Source organism: Phocoena sinus, chromosome 20 (genome assembly GCF_008692025.1).
Source record: "Phocoena sinus isolate mPhoSin1 chromosome 20, mPhoSin1.pri, whole genome shotgun sequence".
NCBI classification, from domain to species: Eukaryota; Metazoa; Chordata; class Mammalia; order Artiodactyla; family Phocoenidae; genus Phocoena; species Phocoena sinus.
In genome coordinates this window covers 45370135-45395696 of record NC_045782.1, presented here as the reverse complement: position 1 = coordinate 45395696, position 25562 = coordinate 45370135, and the positions used below count along the sequence as shown (strand labels likewise).

General features: G+C 42.3%; 1 protein-coding gene across 3 annotated transcripts in view; it reads left to right on the top strand.

The window, feature by feature from the left end:
- PITPNC1 (phosphatidylinositol transfer protein cytoplasmic 1) overlaps nt 1–25562 on the top strand; it is a 258196-nt gene that overhangs the window by 160670 nt on the left and 71964 nt on the right. For all 3 annotated transcript variants that reach the window (XM_032615787.1, XM_032615786.1, XM_032615785.1), the window contains one exon: nt 6061–6132. In XM_032615787.1, coding sequence (XP_032471678.1) covers nt 6061–6132 — 72 coding nt within the window. The remainder of the gene's footprint in view (nt 1–6060; nt 6133–25562) is intronic.

Below are 25562 nucleotides of genomic sequence, written 5' to 3'. Positions count from 1 at the left end.
GTGGGGTGCTCCCTTCTCCACCCCCTGGATATTTGAGAATGACTAGGTTAGGTGGTATCTTCCCAGCTGGAGCAAAGCCCTTTGTCACAGAAAGCAGATTTAAGCAAATTGAAATTAAAGTAGCTGCCCTGATGCCTGAACAGCTGGAGGGAAGTGACTTAAGCCATTCCTGATGGCAGTGGGGGGCAGGGGAGGGATGCTGGTGCTGCAATAGTGTTGGAGCTTATCATCTCTTTGGTGAGCCAAACACATAGACAACTCACTGTGATGATGGAAAAGGAGATAGTGCTGTGACAAAGGAACAAAGAGAACGCTACGTGCATACAAGGGATAATCATTCTGAAGTGGTGTGAGATGGCTGATGGGTAAAATTTAGGAAGGAAATGTCAGGCTGGGGGAACTGTAGGCGTAACAGCATGGTAGCCAGAAGTGTTCCAGGGAATGGAAAGTGGTCTTCTGTGACTGGCCATGGGATGAATACAGGGCAAAGCCAGAAAGAAGATTCGGGTCAGATACAGAAGACTCCAGGTCTTCCCCTTAAGGAGAGAAACTGAGTCAGCAGAACTTGGGGGTTCACTGGATGTGATGGGTGAGTGTAGTGGATGGATTAATGTCCCCCTAAATATTCATGTCCACCGGAACCTCAAGTGTGACCTTATTTGGAAGTAGGGTCTTTGTAGGTGTAATTACTTAAGGACCTTGAGATGAGAGATGAAATCACACTGGATTTAAGGTGGGCTAAATCCAATAACTTATGTCTTACAAGAAGAGGACTCAGACACACGGAGGGGAGAAGGTGAATGGAGACAGAAGCAGAGATTGGAGTTGAGCCACAGACCAAGGAGCGCCTGGGACCACCAGAAGCTGGAAGAGGCAAGGAAGGATGCTTCCCTAGAGCCTTCAGAGGGAGCACGACATTGCCAATACCTTGATTTCAGACTTATAGCCTCCAGGACTGTGAGAGGTTACATTTCTGTTGTTTTAAGCCACATTCGTGGTAATTTGACAGCCCTGGGAAACTCGTGCAGTGCAGAAGAACATTCGAGTTCGGTGTGGACCGTTCAAGTTTGGTGGGCCTAGAGGACCCTTGTTGGGGACAGCCAGTGGGCAATTGGACATGTGACAAGGGCAGTTGGGGTGAAAGATGTCAATTTGGGAGGATTCATAAAAAAGGGTCATGGAAAAGTCAGGAGCAGATGAGATCACTTGGGGCAAGAAAATAGGCTGGAGGGCAGAACCTAAGGGACCGCCTTCATTGAAGGAATGGAGGAGGGAAGAGAAGGCTGGGAAGGAGCTGCTGTCATAGGAGGAATTGCTTCATCACATAGAACAGTGTAGAGAGCCCTACAGGGTGTGGATGCAGAATCAATTGCTGCTTTGGAAATTCTTTGATAATTAGTCATTTCCATACCATATTGCACTGGTTGAGAAAAAAATGGTAGGAGATGAAAAAGTAGAGCCAGCAAGCATCGACTGTTCTTTTAATAGAGTTTGATTGTGAAGACGAGGAGGAATGGGATTGGTTGTAGATTGAGGAAGAAACATAACTGAGGGAACTTGATGCTTGTTTGTTTTTTTAAGAATATGACACTTTGGGGACTTCCCTGGTGGTCCAATGGTTAAGACTCCATGCTCCCAATGCAGGGGGCCCGGGTTTGATCCCTGGTCAGGGAACTAGGTCACGTGTGCCGCAACTAAAAAGATCCCACACGCTGCAACTAAGACCCAGCACAGCCAAAGAAAGAGAGAGAGAGAGGGAGGGAGGGAGGGAGGGAGGAGAGAAGGAAGGAAGAAAGGAAGAAAGAAAGAATGTGATACTTTTCATTATATTTTTAGACGGTAGAAAGGAAGCAGGGAGAAGATGCAAATAATCAATGAAACAAGTTTCTGGAGAAGAGACTTACATATATTTTTAACCCTGCACCTATTCTGTGCCAGGCACTGTGCTGGGTTTACCTGAATGATCTCATTGATCTTCTCAGCATGCCTACAGAGTAGAGAAGGAGAGTTGCCATTCTGTAAATGAGGAAACAGTCTGGGGATGGGAAAATAATTTGCCCCAGTTGATACATCTCAGGTCTGATGACTCCTATGTCTCAGTTCTGATCATTATATTATTTTTCCATTGGGATAAAGAAGGCAGCATCTTTCTCTGATTCATGAAGAATAAGAAGCATCATAAAGGAATAAGCAGGACTTCCCTGGTGGCGCAGTGGTTAAGAATCCGCCTGCCAGTGCAGGGGACACGGGTTCGAGCCCTGGTCCGGGAAGATCCCACATGCCACAGAGCAACTAAGCCCGTGCGCCACAACTACTGAGCCTGCGCTCTAGAGCCTGCGAGTCACAACTACTGAGCCCGCGTGAGTAGAGCCTGTGCTCCTCAACAAGAGAAGCCACCACACTGAGAAGCTCGTGCACCGCAACAGAGTAGCACCCGTTCGCCACAACTAGAGAAAGCCTGCGTGCAGCAACGAAGACCCAACACAGACAAAAATAAAATAAATAAAATAAATAAATCAAAAAAAAATAAAGGAGGGCTTCCCTGGTGGCACAGTGGTTGAGAGTCTGCCTGCCAATGCAGGGAACACGGGTTCGTGCCCCGGTCCGGGAAGATCCCACATGCCGCGGAGCGGCTGGGCCCGTGAGCCATGGCCGCTTAGCCTGCGCGTCCGGAGCCTGTGCTCCGCAACGGGAGAGGCCACAACAGTGAGAGGCCCGCGTACCGCAAAAAAAAATAAATAAATCAATAAAAATAAAGGAATAAGCAGAAGATTTGCGACAATGGAAGAGAAGGAAGTTGTAGGTGTTTCTGTCACGTGGTCTGTGTCTTCGTTAAACTATGAATCAAAATTATCAACTGCGAGGGAGGAAGAGTGAAACCAGGCGTGTGGTCTTGAGAAAGGAAGAGAGTTTAAGATAACCTCGGTGGTGAGATGCAGTAGGGAGCCAGCCAGGGAGAAAGGAAAAAAGCCTTGCTTAACAGTTCAGACTCGACTAGGATTAGAGGGCTGGATTTTTAGGGAAGCTAACCTGCTTGGGGGTAAACAGGAGTTTACCTCAAGATGGATAAAAAGATTCTGGCCAGAAAGATTTTAGTGATAGCACTAAAAATGCCCCAAGCCAGAGATACTTCTGATTTTAACATGAGACAGCACACACTCCAAGGCTCTGAAAACCAGCCATCAGCTATCCCAAGGGGATTATCAGTCCCAAACCACTGCTGAAGGAGACAGCACTGACCAGCCTGGAGCTGGCCTGGCTGACCCAGATCTGCCCACTGCCTTGAGGACGCCAGGTGCACTTCTAGCCTCTGGCAGGGTTACCATTCTGACATGAAAATAACCTAAGTCCTTGACTCAAAAATAACAACATCTGTTAACTTGCATAAGAGTTTTGCATTTTGTATTTGGGTTTAATACCCAAATGCTAAAATTCATTTGTTTGACCTTAGTTAAGTGGTTTAGAGATTCAACCGATAAAAACTCCTTGCGGGGTTCCACTCTGACGCACCCAGACCCACCTCCCCACCCTGAACAGCTCTGTTCTCTCGCCACCTTGTACTGTGCACACGTTGGATATAGCCTCATGAATTATGGATTAAAATCGGTTCACCTGAAGCTTGTTATTCTTAAAAGGGTCTCTGCAGGTGTGTGTCCTCAAGTTCGCGTGTTGATTGAGAGCTCTGCCGTGGGGCTCTGAGCCGCTCCATCTCGATTCACTATGGGAGGCCCTCCTTGGAGAACTCCCTGGGTCTGGGTGTGAGGGCAGCAGTTGTGCAGTGAGAGGTTTGAGAGGAGACAGCAAAGAAAGTGTTAATGAATGATCGCAGGGCTTCATTCTCCATAAAAGCAATTACTGGGATTGATTGTTTCCATGTTTCCTTAGTCACCTTCAGCTTGCTTGTTTCACTCAGATTAAGACAGATGAACACCGAATGCACACAGGCATGTGATGTCAGCAGAATTATCAATGGCACATCGAAGGCCTGTGCCTTCTTGCACAGATGCCATTGGTGGGGGGCGGTCTCCGCTGGGCTGAAAGGGGATCACGGTCACGATGGGGTGACTGTATGGGGCGAGGGTGCATGTTGTGGACCTCGGGGTTTTAGATAATGCATTCTCTCTCTTTCCTTCCCGTGCATGGTATAGTGAGGTGGTTTTCCAACTTAAGCCTGCATCAGCATCCCTGGAGGGCTTGTTAAACACAGATGCCTGGGCTCCATCCCCAGAGTTTCTGATTCACTGGGTCTGGCGTTGGCCCCAAGAATTTGCCTTTCTGAGAAGTTTCAGGGTGCTGCTGCTACAGGTTCAGAGATCCCATGCTGAGAACCAGTGGGGTAGTCATCAAGAGCATGGACTCGGGGACCAGGCCACCAGACTTTCAATCCCAGCTCTACTGTTCACTACCTATGTGATCATGGGCCATTTACTTACTCTCTCTGTGCCTCCGTTTCCTCATCTTTAACACACGGCTGATGATAATATTTCCTACTTCATAGGATGGTGACAAGGAATAAAGGAATTAGAACTTGGAAGCTCTTAGACCAGTGCCGGGTGTAGAATATGTGCTCTATGTACATTGGATAAATAAATAAAGGAGTCACCCTCTTGGACTGTGAGCGTATTGGCCCAAGCCTCACTCCTCCAACACCCAGCAGCTCCCAGTGGAGTTGCTAGGTCGTTTTAGCCAGTAGTCTTCAATCCCATCTCTGGTGGTAGAGAAGGTGAATGCCCTGCTCAGTGCCAGCAGGAGGAAGGCTACATCGACATCCATCAAAATCCTCTTCTCAGGCTTCCCTGGTGGCGCAGTGGTTGAGAGTCCGCCTGCCGATGCAGGGGACACGGGTTCGTGCCCCGGTCCGGGAAGATCCCACATGCCGCGGAGCGGCTGGGCCTGTGAGCCATGGCCGCTGAGCCTGCGCGTCCGGAGCCTGTGCTCCGCAACGGGAGAGGCCACAACAGTGAGAGGCCCGCGTACCGCAAAAAACAAACAAACAAAAAAAATCCTCTTCTCAAGCTACGCTAACCTTTATAGTGTACTGAATACATAGAATGGGCTCAAGGAGACGGGGACTCCAGGATGGTGTGCATTTGGGGTTTTTCTCCCCTGTGCCGACAAAAAGAGAGGCCGCATTTTATGTCAAGTTCAGCTGCAGCCTCATACTGATTTGCTGCCCTCTGTGCAAAGTTGGCTTGATGCCCAGCACTGTTACGTTTTATGCACATGATTTTATTTAACCCTCACAATGTCACTGTTAAGTAATCGTTATTTTACCTGTTTCAATATTGCTGGGGTTCGGACAAGTTCAATGACTTGTCCAAAGTCACATGGCTATCAAGTGATAAATCCAAAACTAAAACCAAGTCTGTCTGACTTCAGTAATTTATAATCTTTTTTTTTTTTACGCCAAATTCTAGATATTTTATTCAAGTGTAAAAAGACAGAAAACAAACACACACACATTCCACCCTGTGTTAGGCAGGATAATGGCTCCCTAAAGATGTATATGTTCAAATTGCTGGAACCTGAATTAAGATTGCACATGGAATGAAGGTTGCTAATTAACTGACTTTACCCTGGAAAGATTATCCTGGGTCACCTGGGTAGGCCTAAGTAACTTATAATCTTAAAGCTCTATGCTACCGCCTCTAGCTTTACATGAATATGTACATCATGGTTAAGGCTGGTTCCCAGGCATCCAGCAGTGGCAGCTACTCCCTGAAGTGAAGCGCCCTGGAACTGGAATTGTCTCTGTTCCAGGGGGTTGCTCTTCTAAAGCCTGTGGTCGGACTCATAAAGCATATTCTTTTGGGAAATGTCCTCTTCGGCGACTTGCCTCATTGCTTAGTTATTCTCTCCGGCCTGACTCCTGGATGAAATCGTGTTCACGTTGCCAAAAAGGTGGCTTTCCTTGCATATGGACATGGAACTAGTATCTTAACATTTCTGATCGTGGACTGTGCTCGCAACCAAATGGTCAGGAGAGCAGCCAGAGGCTAAACTGAAGATGTGAAGAGAGAAAGGACAGTGTGTTGATGAAACTTCTCTTTTTTTCCGTAGTGTTCCTTTCTGCCAAAATTCTCCATTCATATAGAAACCAAGTATGAGGACAACAAAGGAAGCAACAACAGCGTGAGTAGCCCCCTTGCCACCCCACCCCATGCCCCGCCACAATCCATACCGCGCTCTCCCCTCACAGACTCTGAGAGCCCCTCACAGCTCCTGTGTGGCCAGGGCCCAGCAGCACGACCTGTGCCTGGGACCTCAGAAAAGCTCTGGGTTTTCTTCTCATCATTCTGTACTTTCCATGGCCTCTGTGCAGAAATCTCTGTCATCTGGAGTGATTGTCTCTGGGGATCAAGAAGGTTGATGGGGACCTTGGAACTCTAGATCATTGGATTGAACACAGATCTTCTCAATGACATTTGCTTAGAAGAATGAATGCAATCAGGTGTATGTGTGCACACATACATGGATACACATATTTTCTGGGCTGTGCGTATGTTCACATATTCACACACACACGCACACGAATCCCACCTTAAAAAATCAGCGTAACCCTCCAGCAGATGTTTACCTCATGAGGCATTCTGACTCTCGCTAAATTTTAGCCAAGAACTTTGTTTATCAGTATTGCTTAAAATTCACTTCTGACCTGGCTTTTCCCCACCTCTTTCTGTCGGGGTGATACATTTCCAAATCCCCATCCCCTTGGGAGTGGATGGTTTGACCTACAAGAACCTCACCCTGACATTGGCTTGTGGGTTCCATCAGGACACATTGAGGGAAGAACCTGTATCTAGAAGCTGCAGGGCTTCACTTATTAATTTCTACTTCATTTTCACGTTTTGCATTTGTGGAGAAAGATGAAAATTGAGGCTGTGGCAAAATGAGTAAGAGAGTTCTGACAAGGTGACCCCTTTGGTGCCATCATTGAGCCAAGGAGATGCAAAACAAGATGCAGGAGGCCAAGGAGATACCTAAGTGCCCAGAAGAACTATCTAAGGTCATAAACGTTGTCAATTTGAAAACCTTTTTATGTGAAAATAGTCACTGAGATAAACTAAGAAACTCTCTAGAAGGGACAGCTTTGGCCAGGCTGACTCTGTTTCTTCATGTTGACATCTTCTAGAAATTTCCTGCCCTTGGCAAGAACAAATTCTTCTAGAAAGTATGGGTGTGTTTGTGCAGAACTCAGGGTGTCCCATTCAATGTGGAGTCTGCCTGGACAGAGCTTGAGTGGTTCCCAAGAGGAGTCACCCAAGAACTACATTTCATACCAGCATGGTAAGGGAGGACACTGGTTCATTCACTCAGTATTCAACAAGAGCACATCCAGCACTCTCTATTTAGATGTCACTGTGTGAGCTGCATGGATGGTGTTAAAAATTCAGACCTGTTTCTCAAACTCCAGGGACTCATGGTTTAGTTTGGGGGGGAACGAACATATTAAATGACTAAAAACATTAGCGCGTTAATGGACGTCCCTTCCTTTGGTGTGAAGAGTCACCACTAGTCAACCCTTGGAATGGAAAGCGCTTGAGGAGTGACATTCCATAATGACCCATCTATTTACAGGGACTGCCGTGGCTTGTGCCCGGTCACTTCAGCTTCTTGAACTAAGTTAGGAAACCTGAAGATTATCAGGGGTTGACAAACTACTTTATTTGTAAATAAAGTTCTTTTGGAATACAGCTACATTCACTCATCTGTGGATAGCTAAGCTGCTTTCATGCTACACCAGCAGAATGAGTACTTACAGCAGAGCTCATGTGGTCTGCAAAGCCTAGAATATTTACTACATGGCCCTTTACAGAAAAAAAGTTTGCTAACCCCTGGTCAGAGAGACTCAGATCAGAACGGCATGTACCACATCTCCAAATTTGACCCCTTGATAGATCCATCCCAGCTGAATGCCTTCTCCAGAGTTCCTGAAACTTTCCAGAGGAGAGAAGAATGCAACCTGCAAGGGTGCTCTTCCCCCAGTAAGTTCAGGATTCTCAATGGTTAGCGTCCCCTGGTGGTGGGTGACCTAACAGAGCCGTTTAGTCCCGTGTCCTTTTCAGCAGCCTGAAATCAGAGGTACTTTGCTGGCCAACTGCGTCAAAGCCTCACTGTCTAAAACAGTGTTGCACAGTGTACCTTGAACCCTTCTTTTCTGATTGAAAAAGTAACATGGTTCTTAAAACTTGGAAAACACACACAAAGAAAGCAAAACCAGTAGTAATCCCATACTTCAGAGCTAACTGCTGTTAGCATTTTGGTTCATCCTGCAAAGTGTTAATGAATTTACTTTTCAGCCAATTTCCCTAAAATTGACTCATACAACATCCTGTTTTTACCATGTCATGAAGTATCCTTCCCAGTAATTTTTTTTTTTTTTTTTTTTTTTTAAATATTTATTTATTTATTTATATTTGGCTGTGTTGGGTCTTCGTTTCTGTGTGAGGGCTTTCTCTAGTTGCAGCAAGCGGGGGCCACTCTTCATTGCGGTGCGCGGGCCTCTCACTGTCGTGGCCCCTCTTGTTGCAGAGCACAGGCTCCAGACGCGCAGGCTCAGCACTTGTGGCTCACGGGCGCAGGTGCTCCGCGGCATGTGGGATCTTCCCAGACCAGGGCTCGAACCCATGTCCTCTGCATTGGCAGGCAGATTCTCAACCACTGCACCACCAGGGAAGCCCCTCCTTCCCAGTAATTTTTAATGGCTGCGCTGCATTCCCTACTTAAATGTACTTCTTGACCATTTTGATGTAGCTGTAGACCATCAGGAAAAGGGTGATAGAGACCAGACGTGCCTGAATTGCTTTTCCTGGCACAATCTAAAAAATACGGGGTGCGGGGGAGGCAAAGGCGTTTAAAACATCTTTTAATCTTTCTAGACAAATCGCCTTGCTTTCTCTTTTTCTCTGTCGCTCTGTCCAGTCTTCATGAATAGTTAAAACCCGCTCCGTTTGTAGAGGTATGGAATGGATGTGCGGCCTCACCTTGATCCTTATAGGTTGATAGGACCAGCGTAATCTTCTGGTTTATCCTCAGCTCAGGTCTAATCTAAAAAAAACCAAATCACATGGTTATCATTTACTGTCTTGTATCCCTTTTTTTGGCAAGTGTTAGGGTCTTCTCACTACTCTCCTAGGAATTTAGCTTTGTCACAACTCTCTTAGGAATTTAAAATGCCAGGTTAGTCACCCTAAAGTCAGGATCCGTGCTTAGAGTCAGCACCCTCTACCCACGCCAAAGGCCAGTTCTCTCTGAGACTTAGGCTGGCCTGCAAGAGAAGCACTGAACCCCAGGGCACTTGTGGGCAGTCCATGTCAACGCAATTTGCTTCCTCTGGGAGAAATGCCAGCTCTTGTACCCTGTGTTGCCTCCACCTCCACAACTTGCTGGCTCTGAGACTGCCCGGGGGAGCCAGCTCCTTATCTCTCTGTCATGGCACCCAACTTGCCCAAGTCCGAGTTCACTGAAGAGACCCTACATGTTTTTGCCCAGCCTCTGCCTGGCTCTGATCCATAAATCCCCAGGTCTTGCTTCTGAGCTATTGGACCAGACAGGCCAGCCCCAGCTTGATTAGACTTCTTCTTTGCCAATTCGTCTTCCTCTGATTTCCATATTCAGCAGCAGCTGTTGGTTACCCAGCTGGTTCAGGCTTGGTCCCTGGAGGCAGAAAAGGAAGACTCCATTGGTTTTCATTCACACTTGTTAATGTTTCCAAATCAGAACTTGAGAAATATATATTTATGTAATAATACTTCATTAAAAGATAGCTTTGTCCAGGGGTTCAAAACTGGAGCCTTAAGCAGATGGTGTGTGCTGGCATGCTCTTTTTCTGTCCAGGGATGAGTATGGAGTTTCTGGTGGGAGGCAGAATTGCTAAAGAAAGCAGTACAGTGGTGGGTGTTTCTCTCGTCTCACTGCTTTGCCAAATTATTTAATAAACTCAGGCCATTTCTTTGCATTTTCTAGGTATATAGTCTTATCATTCAGCTACCATCCTTCATACTGCTATCTGCACCCTATTTCCTTCCCTACCTGCCAAAACTTTAATGAAATGGATGACGATAAGAAGCAGTAATTAAATTGAAAGACGCTAGTGATAATCATATTGATTACTGATCGAATAGAGTACATGCTGTTATCCTATTATCAATTACCACCTAAGTCATCTTTTTACATGACCCAATATCTAGTGTAAAAATTGGGATATCTAGATTTAAATATCTTCTCCTCCTCGTTAAAATAAAACTAGTATATTTATGATTGAGAAAACCTGGGAACTGTGATTACATTAACCAGGACACAATGGGGAAGTCGTCTTAAATCGAGGCCCATTTGTTTTATGCACATACCGATGAGAATTATTTAGGCCCTAATTAGTGCTGAGGAGGGTGGCACCATGCCAAAAAGTAAGGCTCTGTTGTTTGTCCAAGGCCATAAATCTAGATCTGGGAGAGTCAGTGCTTATCATTCGAGTGTCAGCTGCTGCCAGGTTACTGTTGTTCATTGTGGTTAATGGGGGGCAGCCTTGTGTCCACTTCCTCTTCCAAACAAAGCAGGTACCACTTAAAAGCAGTGGTTCTCAGCCTTGGCTGCACGTTGGACTCATCTGAGAAGCTTTAACAATGGCTCCTGCTTGGGTTCCACCCATCCTGGGATCCTGATTTAATTGGTCCGGGGTGCAGACTGGTCTAGGGCCGTGCTTCTGACACCATCCCTCTAAGAACACAGAATTCTCCAATCGGAAGTGTGTGGACTTTTTTTTTTTTTAGTGAAAATGTATGCATTTAGCTCTACCATTTGAAATTAAATTGCAGGTATCATAACACTTTGCACCTAAATACTTCAGCATGTTATCTCCTATGAACAAAAGCGTTCTCTCGTTCTCTTGCATAATAATAATACCACATCACATCCAAGAAATGTAATATTGATAAATAATATTATTCAGTATGAGTCCATATCAAAATTTCTCAAATTATCTCCAAAACATCCTAGCTATTTGTGTTGATACAAGATTCAATCAAGAATCATGGATTTCATTTGATTATCTCTTCTTTTTAGTCTCTTTTAATCTAGATTCTAGAATAGTACCTTTGGCTTTTTTTTCTTAATGATAATGACATTTTTGAAGAGTCCAGGTCAGTTGTCTTGTTTACAATCTGGATTTGTCTGATTGTTTCCTCGCAATTAGATTCATAATAAACATCTTTGGCAAGAATACTACAGAAGTAATGTTGTTTACTTCCCATTGCGTCACATCAAGAGGTTCATATGCCATTGCCCTGTTATTGGTGATGCTAAATTTGATCACTTATTTAAGGTGGTGTCTTCTAGAACTCTTCATTGCAAAGGTACATTTTTCCTTTGAAATTAATAAGTAATCTGCAGAGTAATCGAGAATGAGCATATTTAACAAGCTCTTATGGTTATTCTTTTTTTAAAATTTTTATTGGAGTATAGTTGCTTTACAACGTTGTATTCGTTTCTTGCTGTACAGCAAAGTGATTCAGTTATACGTATACATATATCTGCTGTTTTTTGGATTTCCTTCCCATTTAGGTCACCACAGATCATTGAGTAGGGTTCCCTGTGCTAAACAGTAGGTTCTCATTAGTTATCTATCTTATACTTAGTAGTGTATATATGTCAATCCCAATCTCCCAATTTGTCCCACCTCCCCCTTACCCCCTTGGTAACCGTAAGTTTGTTCTCTACAGCTGTGACTCTATTTCTGCTTTGTCAATAAGTTAATCTGTACCATTTTTCTAGATTCCACATAGAAGTGTGTGTGGCCTTGTAGAGCCTACCCTCCAGTCAAACCTGATAAGTTCTTTTTGGAGGGCGTAGGATATGCCATCCCCACCCCATCTGAGGATCTAGACCAATGATTCTCAATCATGGCTGCGTATTAAAGTGATGTGGGAAGCTTTAGACTTGCTGATGCCACCGTCCCACTCCCCAGGATTCTGATTTCATTTGTCTGGGATTGGGGTCCAGTCACTGGGATTTGTAGAGCTCCCCCAGGGGAACCTAAGAGCCATCAAGGCTGAGAACTACAGATTTAAAGAAAATATTAAGTGCTATTTAAAACCAACAGTGAATACTTAGGAAATCAGGTTCTCCAAATTTCTTCACTTCTTCATACCCTTGCATACAGAACAGTTTACAAAAAGCATATTTATAACCACCACCACCCCACACACACAATAAAGGGGCCGGGGGGCACTGTATTTCTTCTCATTAGCCATTATTCCTCAGCAATGAAACTTCTCTGATCAGATGGAAAGAATGTCCAGTTCAGTTCTGGAAGCATGAGGCTCTGTCCTTCACAGAGCTGTCCTTGGAAATTGCCTAGAAAAAGTTTTTGGATTTTTTTTTTTATATAAATGTATTTATTTTATTTATTTATTTTTGGCTGTGTTGGGTCTTCGTTGCTGCGTGCAGGCTTTCTCTAGTTGCGGCGAGTGGGGCTATTCTTCGTTGCGGTGCACAGGCTTCTCATTGCGGTGGCCTCTCTCATTGTGGAGCATGGGGTCTAGGTGCGCGGGCTTCGGGAGTTGTGGCGCACGGGCTTAGTTGCTCCGCGGCATGTGGAATCCTCCCAGACCAGGGCTCGAACCCGTGTCGCCTGCATTGGCAGGCGGATTCTTAACCACTGCGTCACCAGGGAAGTCCCCAAGTTTTGGGAATTTATTTAGTTTCTAGTTCAGCTATGTCGTAATGAAAAAACACAAAGTTGTTCTTTGTGAAACAAAAAGATATGTATTGAAACCCCAGCTCTATGACTTAAGCAATGGAGTCTTGGCTTCTTCATCGAGAAAATAGAATAAATAATGCTTGCATCACAGTGTGGAGGATTCGTCCAGGTTAATTTACCTGGAAGCACTTCATAAACTGTAAAGTGCTATACAAATATTAGGTATTGCTTCAGTTATGGTCCTACCTTGGGGTTAACTACGTTACAGATGATTTTCTGATGAGACTGTGCTGTTGTCTGAATTGTCAATTAACCATTTCTTGTCAACAAATTTTGAGTACCTACTATGTGCCAGGCATTGTAAGAGGCAATGAGGATATAGCAATAAGACACACAAGGTCTCCACTACTCATGGAATGGGGGAAAGCACATAATAAGCAAGTAAACAAAGGATTCCAGTTGTAGGAAGTGCTAAGAAGGCGATAAATAGGATGGAGGGGAGCTCATCTAGAAGCCATGTGGTCAGGAAACGCCTCTCAGAAGAGGTGACAAATCCATGTGAGACCTGAGGCTGGGAAGGAGCCGACCCTCTGAAGGGTTGTCCAGGTAAGGGGACTGTTGTAAGCAGAGTTTGTGTCCCCCCAGAATTCATGTTGGAGTACCTGAGACTATAACTGTGTTTGAAGATAAGGCTTTTAAAGAGGTGATTAAGTTAAAAGGAGGCCGTTAGGGTGGGCCCTAATCCAATCTGACTGTTATCTTTCAAAGAAGAGGAAACTTGGATACACAAAACCAGGGACGTGCAAGCACAGAGGAAAGACCACATGAGGATGACCATGTGAGGACACAGCAGAAAGCTGGCCATACTAGACCAAGGAGAGAGGTCTCAGAAGAAACCAAACCTGCCAACACCGTGATCTTGGACTTCCAGCCTCCAGAACTCTGAGAAAATGGAATTGCGTTGTTTAAGCCACTCCATCTGTGGTATTTTGTTATAGCAACGCTAGCACACTAATACAGGGACAAGAAGGGCAAAGGCCCAAGCCCCTGATGCAGCCTGGCATAATCCAGGAACTGTCAGAAAACCAGCAGCCAGAGCACTAGGGATGAGAGCAGACTGGTAGGAAATGAGATGGAGGAAGTAACAGAAGCCAGATCGTGTAAAACCTATGAGGCCGTAGCTAGAGGTTGGATTTTTTAGCGCAGTGGGAAGTTATGCGGGGATTTTAAACAAAGGAGAGACATGATATTTAGGGTTTTTTTTTTTTTTTAATAAATTTTTTAGTTTGGAATTGTCTTAAATTTACACTAATGTTGCAAAGATGGTGCAGAGTTCTCATATACCCTTTACCCAGCTTCCCCTAAATGTTAACATATAATCATGAATCATTTTTCAAAACTGCAGACTTGATTCAGATTTCACCAGTTTTCCCACTAATGTCCTTTTTCTGTTCCAGCATCCAGTTTAGGATGCCCAATTACAGTGTGTGATTTATGTTTTTCAACGTTTGTTCTGGCCACTCTGTGGAGGGTGGTGGGAGGACGGCAGGAATAGAAGCAGGGATTCCAGCTGGCAGCAAGTGCAAGAATCCAGACCAAAGATGATGGTGGCTTGGGCTGGAGAGACAGCAGTGGATAAAGATAGGTATATTTTGGAAACAGACTGACTTTCTTTGGGGGTTGATGCATCAGATGGGGGCAAAGTAAGGATGACCTCAGGATTTCTAGCTTTGTCTTTGGACCCTGAGTGGGTGGTAGGGAACAGTGCAGGAGAAGCAGGAAGTCAAGTGCCCCAGCTGGGACTCAATCAGTTTGAGATACCAATGAGACTTCCAAGTGGAAATGGTAGGTAAGGAGTTGGATATATGAATCTGGAGTTCAGAGAGAGGTGTAAGGTCATGATTCAGAGATAGAAATAAGTGAGGTTATCTAGGAAGAGGAGTGACAGAAAAAGGAAAGTTCTGGTTGCTCCAGGATGGAGAGCACCCTGGCCCTGAGAAGGACTTTCCCATGGCTTTCAATCCAGCTTCTGACTATTTTCTTTTCTCCTTGGTTAAGACCAAGTCATTTTCAGTCACTGAGTTGTGCTTGATTTTAGGGAACTAGATTATCTCATTTAGTCAACTACATAGGTCCACCTGAGAAATCTAGTTTCTTCCCCTGGATGGGTGTCTTCTTTGGATGAATTGAGGAAACATTTCAATATTTTGACTTGGCTCAATTTGCATTGCCTTGGAGAGATGGCCAAAAGAGTTCTCCTCCTGACCACAAATAGTTCCCACTGGAAGTTACCAACCGACAAAGAGGGAATTTCACCATGTAAGGAGAGCTCTATTTATTGAGGATTTGTTATTGCAATAGTCGTCGTGAAGTTCATTTCATTAGTATTAGTATTTGTATTGACGTTAAAATCAAGAGGGCAGTATGGATGGATGTAGGGTAAAATAATTTATTTACACATTTCAAAATGTATTAAAATTAATTTGTAAAGCAGGGGAGCCCATGAGAACTGTAGAATCCATATTTACAAGCCTCTCAAGCTGATTATCCTTTCCTTAAATGGCTTCTAATTGAGGATTATAGAAAGGAAAAAGCATTTGCTTTATTTTTAGACATGATGTCTTCAACTTAACCTTAGATTATTATAACCAGCCACCTACAAAATCTGCAGTTTTCTCTAATAAGTCATCAGAACATGCTGAAAAGAAGTTTGCACAAAGCACCCCCATTTGCAGTTTTGAAGGATTATTATCCATTTTGGTACATGAAGTGGAAAAGTCAGTGTCCTTACTCAGTCTGTGTCTAATAGTATCATTTTGAGGACAATGGAAAACATTATATTTCATTCCTTGAGATGTTGCCTTTGCTCTTTGTGGTACAGTTTGCCATCTGAGAGCTAGATGTTTAAAAAAAACAACCATCTGAGAGCTAGATGTTAAAAAAAAAACAAACGTGGGCAAAAAGTGCATCTATCCAGCATGAGGACTAGCTCTCTAATTGAGGAGAACCACGATGCAGGTTATCTCTGCCTTCAGGGAAGCTAGAGATTATTGGTAGTAATCATTATTATTAATAGATATAGCTCAAAGTAGTATTCACTTTCTGTGTAGGCCTGGCTCACTGGTGCTCTGGTAAATCTAAAAAAAGACCTGACTGTGCTGACCAGTTAGTACTAAGGGTTAAGAAGACCAAACTGGTCAAAAGCAGCAACATCAAAGGGACGAGCCTGAATCCATGGTTAGGAAACCAGTGGACAGAGCCAGAGAAGCAATACCAAGTGTCAAGGTCTAGGTGACCATTTTACAGCTACCATAGTAATAATTGATTAAAGCACGAGTCACCAATGGATGCTAAAACCATTGAGTGAAACAGTGTTTGGGAACAGGAATTTACACTGCCTCAAAGTATCATCCCAGAGATTATTTATTAATTATGAACAGTGGAGAAATCTAATGGATGCCATCAAGTAAGCAAATTTTACATTGCCAATAATAGGACGGAATGACATAATGTGCCTCCCATTGTGATACACTGAGGACACAATGTCACAAATCATAATATGGATTATCCTTGCCAAAAATATTTAACCTGAATCCAATCAGGAGGAAGCAATCAGACAAATCCGAACTGAGGGACACTCCACAAAGCAACTAGCCAAAAATCCTCAAAACAGAATGTGTCATCAAAGACCAAAGACCAAAACAAAACAAAAGCCTGGGGGGCTGCCCTAGATTAAAGGAGTCTAAAGGAATTCGACAGGTGAATTTAACACCTAATCCTTGATTAGATTCTGGATTAACAAAAGGGGTGGACTTGTGCAGGACACAGAAAAGATATTATAAGACAATTGGGAAATGAATCTGGACCATATATTACATAATAGTATGGTATAGTATTGAGTCAATATTAAATTTCTTGCCTGTGATTATTGTAGATATATAGGAGAATGTCCTTGTTCTTAGAAATACATGCTGACATATTTAGGAAGGAAGTACCATGCAACATACTTTTACTCTCATATGGTTCAGCCAAAAAACTTTATGTGTATGTTTTTCCTTCTTTAAAAAAGTCTTGGGGGCTTCCCTGGTGGCGCAGTGGCTGAGAGTCCGCCTGCCGATGCAGGGGACACGGGTTCATGCCCCGGTCTGGGAAGATCCCACGTTCTGCATGGCTGCTGAGCCTGCGCGTCCGGAGCCTGTGCTCCGCAACGGGAGAGGCCACAACAGTGAGAGGCCCACGTACCGCAAAAAAAAAAAAAAAGTCTTATAAAAATAGAGGAACTATTCATATGTTGCAATGAGATGTCAAATAACTAAGTTACACAGTGAGTTTTTCTTTTTTTGTAGTCACGAAGCAGAAGCTTTCAGTCTTCTCTCTCTTTTTGGTGATATCCTGATTTCATTAATGAAACAGCAAAATAATTAGCCTAATCATAAATATTATCAGCATCAACACTGATTCTATTCACCCAAAAGATGTTTACGAAGAGGAGATTTTTTGAATTGCAGAAGCCCTAGGTTCTCTCTTGTAATTTCACACTCTGGGCTGTGTCTTCAAGTTTTGAAAAGGCAGATGGAGATGATTCAGACTAGACTTCTAAGTGTACAACCCTCCTAAGGGTTAGAGCCCAGGATATGTACCACCATAGATATTTGTATACTACCCTATTTGCATCCCTCCAAGTACAGCCCTTATCAACCTATATAGTAATTGCTCATTTAACTGCCTCTCTAACCCATTCAAAGCTCTCTGAAGGCAGACACCATCATTAATACCAACACAGCCTTAAGGCACCTAGGAACAATCTAATTTTTATAGACAAAATTTTGTTGAAGGGCATAACAGAGACCTGAATACATGATAAATACTCCATGTTCATGGATGGAAAGACTAAATACAATAAAGAAGTAAATTATTTCCTAAATTAATCTCCAAATTAAATGTAATTCCAATCAAAACCCCAACAGGATTGTCATAAAATTGAATGTAAAATTCATATGGAGGAATAAAAAGTCCAACAACAGCCAGTATAATTTTTGAATAAAGAACAAGGAGGGAGATTCATCATACCAGATAGCATAACCATAGTTAAGTGTGGTATTGGCACAAAGATAGAAATAGACCCAAGCTGATAATGAGAGTTTGATACATAGTAGTTAAGGCAGCTTGGAAAGATAAATTTCTCAGGAAATGACATTGGGTCAATTGACATTTCATATGGAAAAAATAAAATATTAGATCCCTACCTCTCGCCGTGTTAAAAAAAAAACAAAAACAAAAAACTCCTAAAGGAATTTATAAACTTCAGTGAGGGAAGTCATTTAAGAATATACTGTTGAGACATAGAGAAATGGACTTGAGGACCCGGGGAGGGGGAAGGGTAAGCTGGGACGAAGTGAGAGAGTGGCGTGGACATATATACACTACCAAATGTAAATAGATAGCTAGTGGGAAGCAGCCACATAGCACAGGGAAATCAGCTCGGTGCTTTGTGACCACCTAGAGGGGTGAGATAGGGAGGGTGGGAGGGACATGTAAGAGGGAAGAGATATGGGGATATATGTATATGTATAGCTGATTCACTTTGTTATAAAACAGAAACTAACACACCATTGTAAAACAATTATACTCCAATAAAGATGTTAATAATAAATAAATAAAACGCTAAAAAAAAAAAGATATATATATATATATATATATATATATATATATATATATATATATATATATATAGTTGGGACTTCCCTGGTGGCGCAGTGGTTAAGAATCCGCATGCCAGTGCAGGGGACATGGGTTTGAGCCCTGGTCCGGGACGATCCCACATACCGTGGTGCAGCTAAGCCTGTGTGCCACAACTGCTGAGCCTGTGCTTTAGAGCCCGTGAGCCACAACTACTGAAGCCCACCCACCTAGGGCCTGTGGTCCGCAACAACAGAAACCACCGCAGCGAGAAGCCTGCGCACTGCAGTGAAGAATAATCCCCGCTCGTCACAACTAGAGAAAGCCCGCGTACAGCAACAAAGACCCAACACAGCCAAATATTAATTAATTAATTTTTTAAAATATATTGTTTATGGATACATTTACATATTGTACAAAATATAAAGTTTATGAAAATATGGACCAGATTCACAACAAATTTATGATAGCTGTCAGCGTGGAATAGAAAGGAAAAGGACTTTAACTTTAAATGTGAAACTTTCTTTGAATAAAGAAAGAAAGAAAAGGAGGGGCAGAATCAGAATCAAATATGGCAAACTATTTACATGGGTTCATTTTGAGTGGTGAGTAGTGACTCTTTATTATATGATCCTTGGTATTCTGGCCATTGGTCTTTTTTTTTTAATTTTATTGAAAATGTAGTTGATTTACAATGTTGTGTTAATTTCTGCTGTAGAGCAAATTGATTCCATTATACACATATATATTCTTTTTCAGTTCTTTTCCATTATGGTTTATCAGAGGATTTAAAAAAATTTTTTTTGAATTTTATTTTATTTATTTGTTTATACAGCAGGTTCTTATTAGTTATCTATTTTATACATGTTAGTGGTATATATGTCAATCCCAATCTCCCAATTCATCACACCACCACCACCCCCACCCGCCGCTTTCCCCCTTTGGTGTCCATATGTTTGTTTCTCTACATCTGTGTCTCTATTTCTGCCCTGCAAACCGTTCATCTGTGCCAATTTTCTAGGTTCCACAATATTGCGTTAATATACGATATTTGTTTTTCTCTTTCTGATTTACCTCACTCTATATGACAGTCTCTAGATCCATCCACGTCTCTACAAATGACCGCAATTTCATTCCTTTTTATGGCTGAGTAATATTCCAGTGTATATATGTACCACATGTTTATCCATTCATCTGTCGATGGGCATTTAGGTTGCTTCCATGACCTGGCTATTGTAAATAGTGCTGCAATGAACATTGGGGTGCATGTGTCTTTTTGAATTATGGTTTTCTCTACGTATATGCCCAGTAGTGGGATTTCTGGGTCATATGGTACTTCTATTTTTAGTTTTTTAAGGAACCTCCATACTGTTCTCCATAGTGGCTGTATCAATTTACATTCCCACCAACAGTGCAAGAGGGCTCCCTTTTCTCCACACCCTCTCCAGCATTTGTTGTTTGTAGATTTTCTGGTGATGCCCATTCTAACTGGTGTGAGGTGATAACCTCACTGTAGTTTTGATTTGCATTTCTCTAATAATTAGTGATGTTGAGCAGCTTTTCATGTGCTTCTTGGCCATTGTATGTCTTCTTTGGAGAAATGTCTATTTAGGTCTTATGCCCATTTTTGGATTGGGTTGTTTGTTTTTTTAATATTGAGCTGCATGAACTGTTTATATATTTTGGAGATTAATCCTTTGTCCGTTGATTTGTTTGCAGATATTTTCTCCCATTCTGAGGGTTGTCTTTTCGTCTTCTTTGTAGTTTCCTTTGCTTTGCAAAAGCTTTCAAGTTTCATCAGGTCCCAGTTGTTTATTTTTGGTTTTATTTCCATTACTCTAGGAGGTGGATGAAAAAAGATCTTACTGTGATTTATGTCAAAGAGTGTTCTTCCTATGTTTTCCTCTAAGAGTTTTGTAGTGTCCAGTCTTACATTTAGGTCTCTAATCCATTTTGAGTTTATTTTTGTGTATTGTGTTAGGGAGTGTTCTAATTTCATTCTTTCACATGTAGCTGTCCAGTTTTCCCAGCACAGTTATTGAAGGGGCTGTCTTGTCTCTATTGAGTATCCTTGCCTCCTTTGTCATAGATTAGTTGACAATAGGTGCATGGGTTTATCTCTGGGCTTTCTATCCTGTTCCATTGATCTATATTTCTGTTTTTGTGCCAGTACCATATTGTCTTGATTACTGTAGCTTTGTAGTATAGTCTGAAGTCAGGGAGTTTGATTCCTCCAGCTCCATTTTTTTCCTTCAGTCTTTTTCTTCCCAAAGACTGCTTTGGCGGGACTTCCCTGGTAGTGCAGTGGTTAAGAATCCGCCTGCCAATGCAGGGGACATGGGTTCAAGCCCTGGTCCGGGAAGATCCCGCAGAGCAGCTAAGCATGTACCCCACAACTACTGAGCCTGCTCTCTAGAGCCTGCGAGCCACAACTACTGAGCCCATACACCACAACTAGTGAAGCCTGCGCACCTAGAGCCTGTGCTCCGCAACAAGAGAAGGCACTGCAATGAGAAGCCCATGCACCGCAACGAAGAGTAGCCCCCACTCACTGCAACTAGAGAAAGCCCATGCACAGCAACGAAGACCTAATGCAGACAAAAATAAAAAAATAATTTTTAAAAAAAGACTGCTTTGGCTATTTGGGGTTTTTTGTGTCTCCATACAAATTTTAAGATTTTTTATTCTAGTTCTGTAAAAAATGCCACTGGTAATTTGATAGGGATTGCATTGAATCTGTAGATTGCTTTGAGTAGTATAGTTGTTTTCACAATATTGATTCTTCCAATCTAAGAACATGGTATATCTCTCCATCTGTTTGTGTCACCTTTGATTTCTTTCATGTGTCTTACAGTTTTCGGAGTACAGGTCTTTTACCTCCTTAGGTAGATTTATTCCTAGGTATTTTATTCTTTTTGTTGCAATGGTGAATGGGATTGTTTCCTTAATTTCTCTTTCTGATCTTTCGTTGTTAGTGTGTAGGAATGCAAGAGATTTCTATGCATTAATTTTCTATCCTGCAACCTTACCAAATTCATTGATTACCTCTAGTAGTTTTCTGGTGGCGTCTTTAGGATGCTCTATGTATAGTATCATGTTGTCTGCAAACAATGACAGTTTTCCTTCTTTTTTTCTGATTTATATTCCTTTTATTTCTTTTTCTTCTCTGATTGCCATGGTTAGGACTTCCAAAACTTGTGTTGAATAATAGTGGCAAGAGTGGACATCCTTGTTGTGTTTCTGATCTTAGAGGAAATGCTCTCAGTTTTTCACCATTGAGAATGATGTTGGCTGTGAGTTTGTTGTATATGGCCTTTATTATGTTGAGGTAGGTTCCCTCTATGCCCACTTTCTGGAGAGTTTTTATCATAAATGGGTGTTGAATTTTGTTAGAAGCTTTTTCTGCATCTATTGAGATGATCATATGGTTTTTATTCTTCAAGTTGTTAATATGGTGTATCATATTGATTGATTTGCAGATATTGGAGAACCCTTGCATTCCTGGGATAAATCCCACTTGATCATGGTGTATGATCCTTTTAATGTGTTGGATGCTGTTTGCTAGTATTTTGTTGAGGATTTTTGCATCTATATTCATCAGTGATATTGGTCTGTAATTTTTTTTCTTTGTAGTACCTTTGTCTGGTTTTGGTATCAGGGTGATGGTGGCCTCATAGAATGAGTTTGGGAGTGTTCCTTCCTCTGCAATTTTTTGGAAGAGTTTGAGAAGGATGGGTGTTAGCTCTTCTCTAAGTGTTTGATAGAATTCACCTATGAAGCAATCTGGTCCTGGACTTTTGTTTGTTGGAAGATTTTTAATCACAGTTTAATTTCCTTACTTGTGATTGGTCTGTTCATATTTTCTATTTCTTCTTGGTTCAGTCTTGGAAGGTTATACCTTTCTAAGAATTTGTCCATTTCTTCCAGGTTGTCCATTTTATTGGCATAGAGTTGCTTGTAGTAGTCTCTTAGGATGCTTTGTATTTCTGCTGTGTCTGTTGCAACTTCTCCTTTTTCATTTCTAATTTTATTGATTTGAGTCCTCTCCCTCTTTTTCTTGCTGAGACTGACTAAAGGTTTATCAATTTTGTTTATCTTCTCAAAGAACCAGCTTTTAGTTTTATTGATCTTTGCTATTTTTTCTTTGTTTCTATTTCATTTATTTCTGCTCTTGACCTTTATGATTTCTTTCCTTCTACTAACTTTGGGTTTTGTTTGTTCTTCTTTCTCTAGTTCCTTTAGGTGTAAGATTAGATTGTTTATTTGAGATTTTTCTTGTTTCCTGAGGTAGGCTTGTAGTGCTATAAACTTCCCTCTTAGAACTGCTTTTCTTCATCCCATAGGTTTTGGATCGTCGTGTTTTCGTAGTAATTTGTCTCTAGGTATTTTTTGATTTCCTCTTTGATTTCTTCAGTGATCTCTTGGTTATTTAGTAACCTATTGTTTAGCCTCCATGTGTTTGTGTTTTTTACGGGTTTTTTTTTCCCAGTAATCAATTTCTAATCTCATAAGGTTGTGGTCAGAAAAGATGCTAGATATGATTTCAATTTTCTTAAATTTACCGAGGCTTGATTTGTGACCCAAGATGTGATCTATCCTGGAGAATGTTCCGTGTGCACTTGAGAAGAAAGTGTAATCTGCTGTTTTTGGATGGAATGTCCTATATATATCAATTAAATCTATCTGGTCTGTTGTGTCATTTAAAGCTTGTGTTTCCCTATTAATTTTGTTTGGATGATCTGTCCATTGGTGTAAGTGAGGTGTTAACGTCCCCCACTATAATTGTGTTACTGTCGATTTCCTCTTTTATAGCTGTTAGCAGTCACCTTATGTATTGAGGTGCTCTTATGTTGGGTGCATAATTATTTATAATTGTTATATCTTCTTCTTGGATTGATCCCTTGATCATTATGTAGTGTCCTTCCTTGTCTCTTGTAACATTCTTTATTTTAAAGTCTATTTTATCTGATATGAGTATTGCTATCCAGCTTTCTCTTGATTTCCATTTGCGTGGAATATCTTTTTCCATCCCCTCACTTTCAGTCTGTATGTGTCCCTAGGTCTGAAGTGGGTCTCTTGTAGACAGAATATATATGGGTCTTGTTTTTGTATCCATTCAGCAAGCCTGTGTCTTTTGGTTGGAGCATTTAATCCATTCACATTTAAGGTAATTATTGATATGTATGTTCCTATTACCATTTTCTTAATTGTTAGGAGTTTGTTTTTGTAGGTCCTTTTCTTCTCTTGTGTTTCCCACTTAGAGAAGTTCCTTTAGCACTTGTTGTAGAGCTGGTTTGGTGGTGCTGACTTCTTTTAGCTTTTGCTTGTCTGTAAAGCTTTTGGTTTCTCCGTCGAATCTGAATGAGATCCTTGCCAGGTAGAGTAATCTTGGTTTTAGTTTATTCCCTTTCATCACTTTAAAAATATCATGCCACTCCCTTCTGGCTTACACAGTTTCTGCCGAGAAATCAGCTGTTAACCTTATAGGAGTTCCCTTGTGTGTTATTTTTTTTTTTCCCTTGTTGCTTTCAGTAATTTTTCTTTGTGTTTAATTTTTGTCAGTTTGATTACTGTGTGTCTTGGCGTGTTTCTCCTTGGTTTTATCCTACCTGGGACTCTGTGCTTCCTGGACTTGGGTGGCTATTTCCTTTCCCACGTTAGGGAAGTTTTCGACTATAATCTCTTCAAATATTTTCTCTGGTCCTTTCTCTCTCGCTTCTCCTTCTGGGACCCCTGTAATGCGAATGTTGTTGCGTTTAATGTCCCAGAAGTCTCTTAGGCTGTCTTCATTTCTTTTCCTTCTTTTCTCTTTATTCTGTTCTGCAGCAGTGAATTCCACCATTCTGTCTTCCAGGTCACTTATCCGTTCTTCTGCCTCAGTTATTCTGCTATTGATTCTTTCTAGTGTATTTTTCTTTCAGTTATTGTATTGTTCATCTCTTTTTGTTTGTTCTTTAATTCTTCTAGGTCTTTGTTCTTTAATTCTTCTAGGTCTTTGTTATACATTTCTTGCATCTTCTCGATCTTTGCCTCCATTTTTTTCCGAGTTCCTGGATCATCTTCACTATCATTATTCTGAATTCTTTTTCTGGAAGATTGCCTATCTCCACTTCATTTAGCTGTTTTTCTGGGGTTTTATCTTGTTCCTTCATCTGGTACAAAGTCCTGTGCGTTTTCATTTTGTCTGTCTTTCTGTGAATGTGGTTTTCCTTCCACAGGCTGTAGAATTGTAATTCTTCATGCTTCTGCTGCCTGCCCTCTGGTGGATGAGGCAATCTAAGAGGCTTGTGCAAGCTTCCTGATGAGAGGGACTGGTGGTGGGTAGAGCTGACTGTTGCTCTGGTGGGCAGAGCTCAGTAAAACTTTAATCCACTTGTCTGCTGATGGGTGGGGCTGGGTTCCCTCCCTTTTGGTTGTTTGGCCTGAGGCAACCCAGCACTGGAGCCTACAAGCTCTTTGGTGGGGCTAATGGCAGACTCTAGGAGGGCTCAGCCAAGGAGTACTTCCCAGAACTTCTGCTGCCAGTGTCCTTGTCCCCACAGTGAGCCACAGCCACCCCCTGCCTCTGCAGTAGACCCTCCAACACTAGCAGGTAGGTCTGGTTCAGTCTCCTGTGGGGTCACTGCTCCTTCCCCTGGGTCCCGATGCACACACTCCTTTGTGTGTGCCCTCCAAGAGTGGAGTCTCTGTTTCCCCCAGTCTTGTCGAAGTCCTACAGTCAAATCCCACTAGCCTTCAAAATCTGATTCTCTAGGAATTTCTCCTCCCGTTGCCGGACCCCAGGTTGGGAAGCCTGATGTGGGGCTCAGAACCTTCACTCCAGTGGGTGGACTTCTGTGGTATAAGTGTTCTCCAGCTTGTGAGTCACCCATCCACCAGTTATGGGATTTGACTTTATTGTGATTGCACCCCTCCTACCATCTCATTGTGGCTTCTCTTTTCTCTGTCTTTGGATGTGGGTTATCTTTTTTGGTGAGTTCCAATGTCTTCCTGTTGATGATTATTCAGCAGTTAGTTGTGATTCCGGTGCTCTTGCAAGAGGGAGTGAGCACACGTCCTTCTACTGCTCCACCTTGAACCAACCTCTATCATAGGGTATTGAATATAGTTCCCTGGATGTCAGTCTTTTGAGGTTTGAAAAAAATATTCATCCAACTCTTCTGTTCCATGAGACTCAAACCTCTTC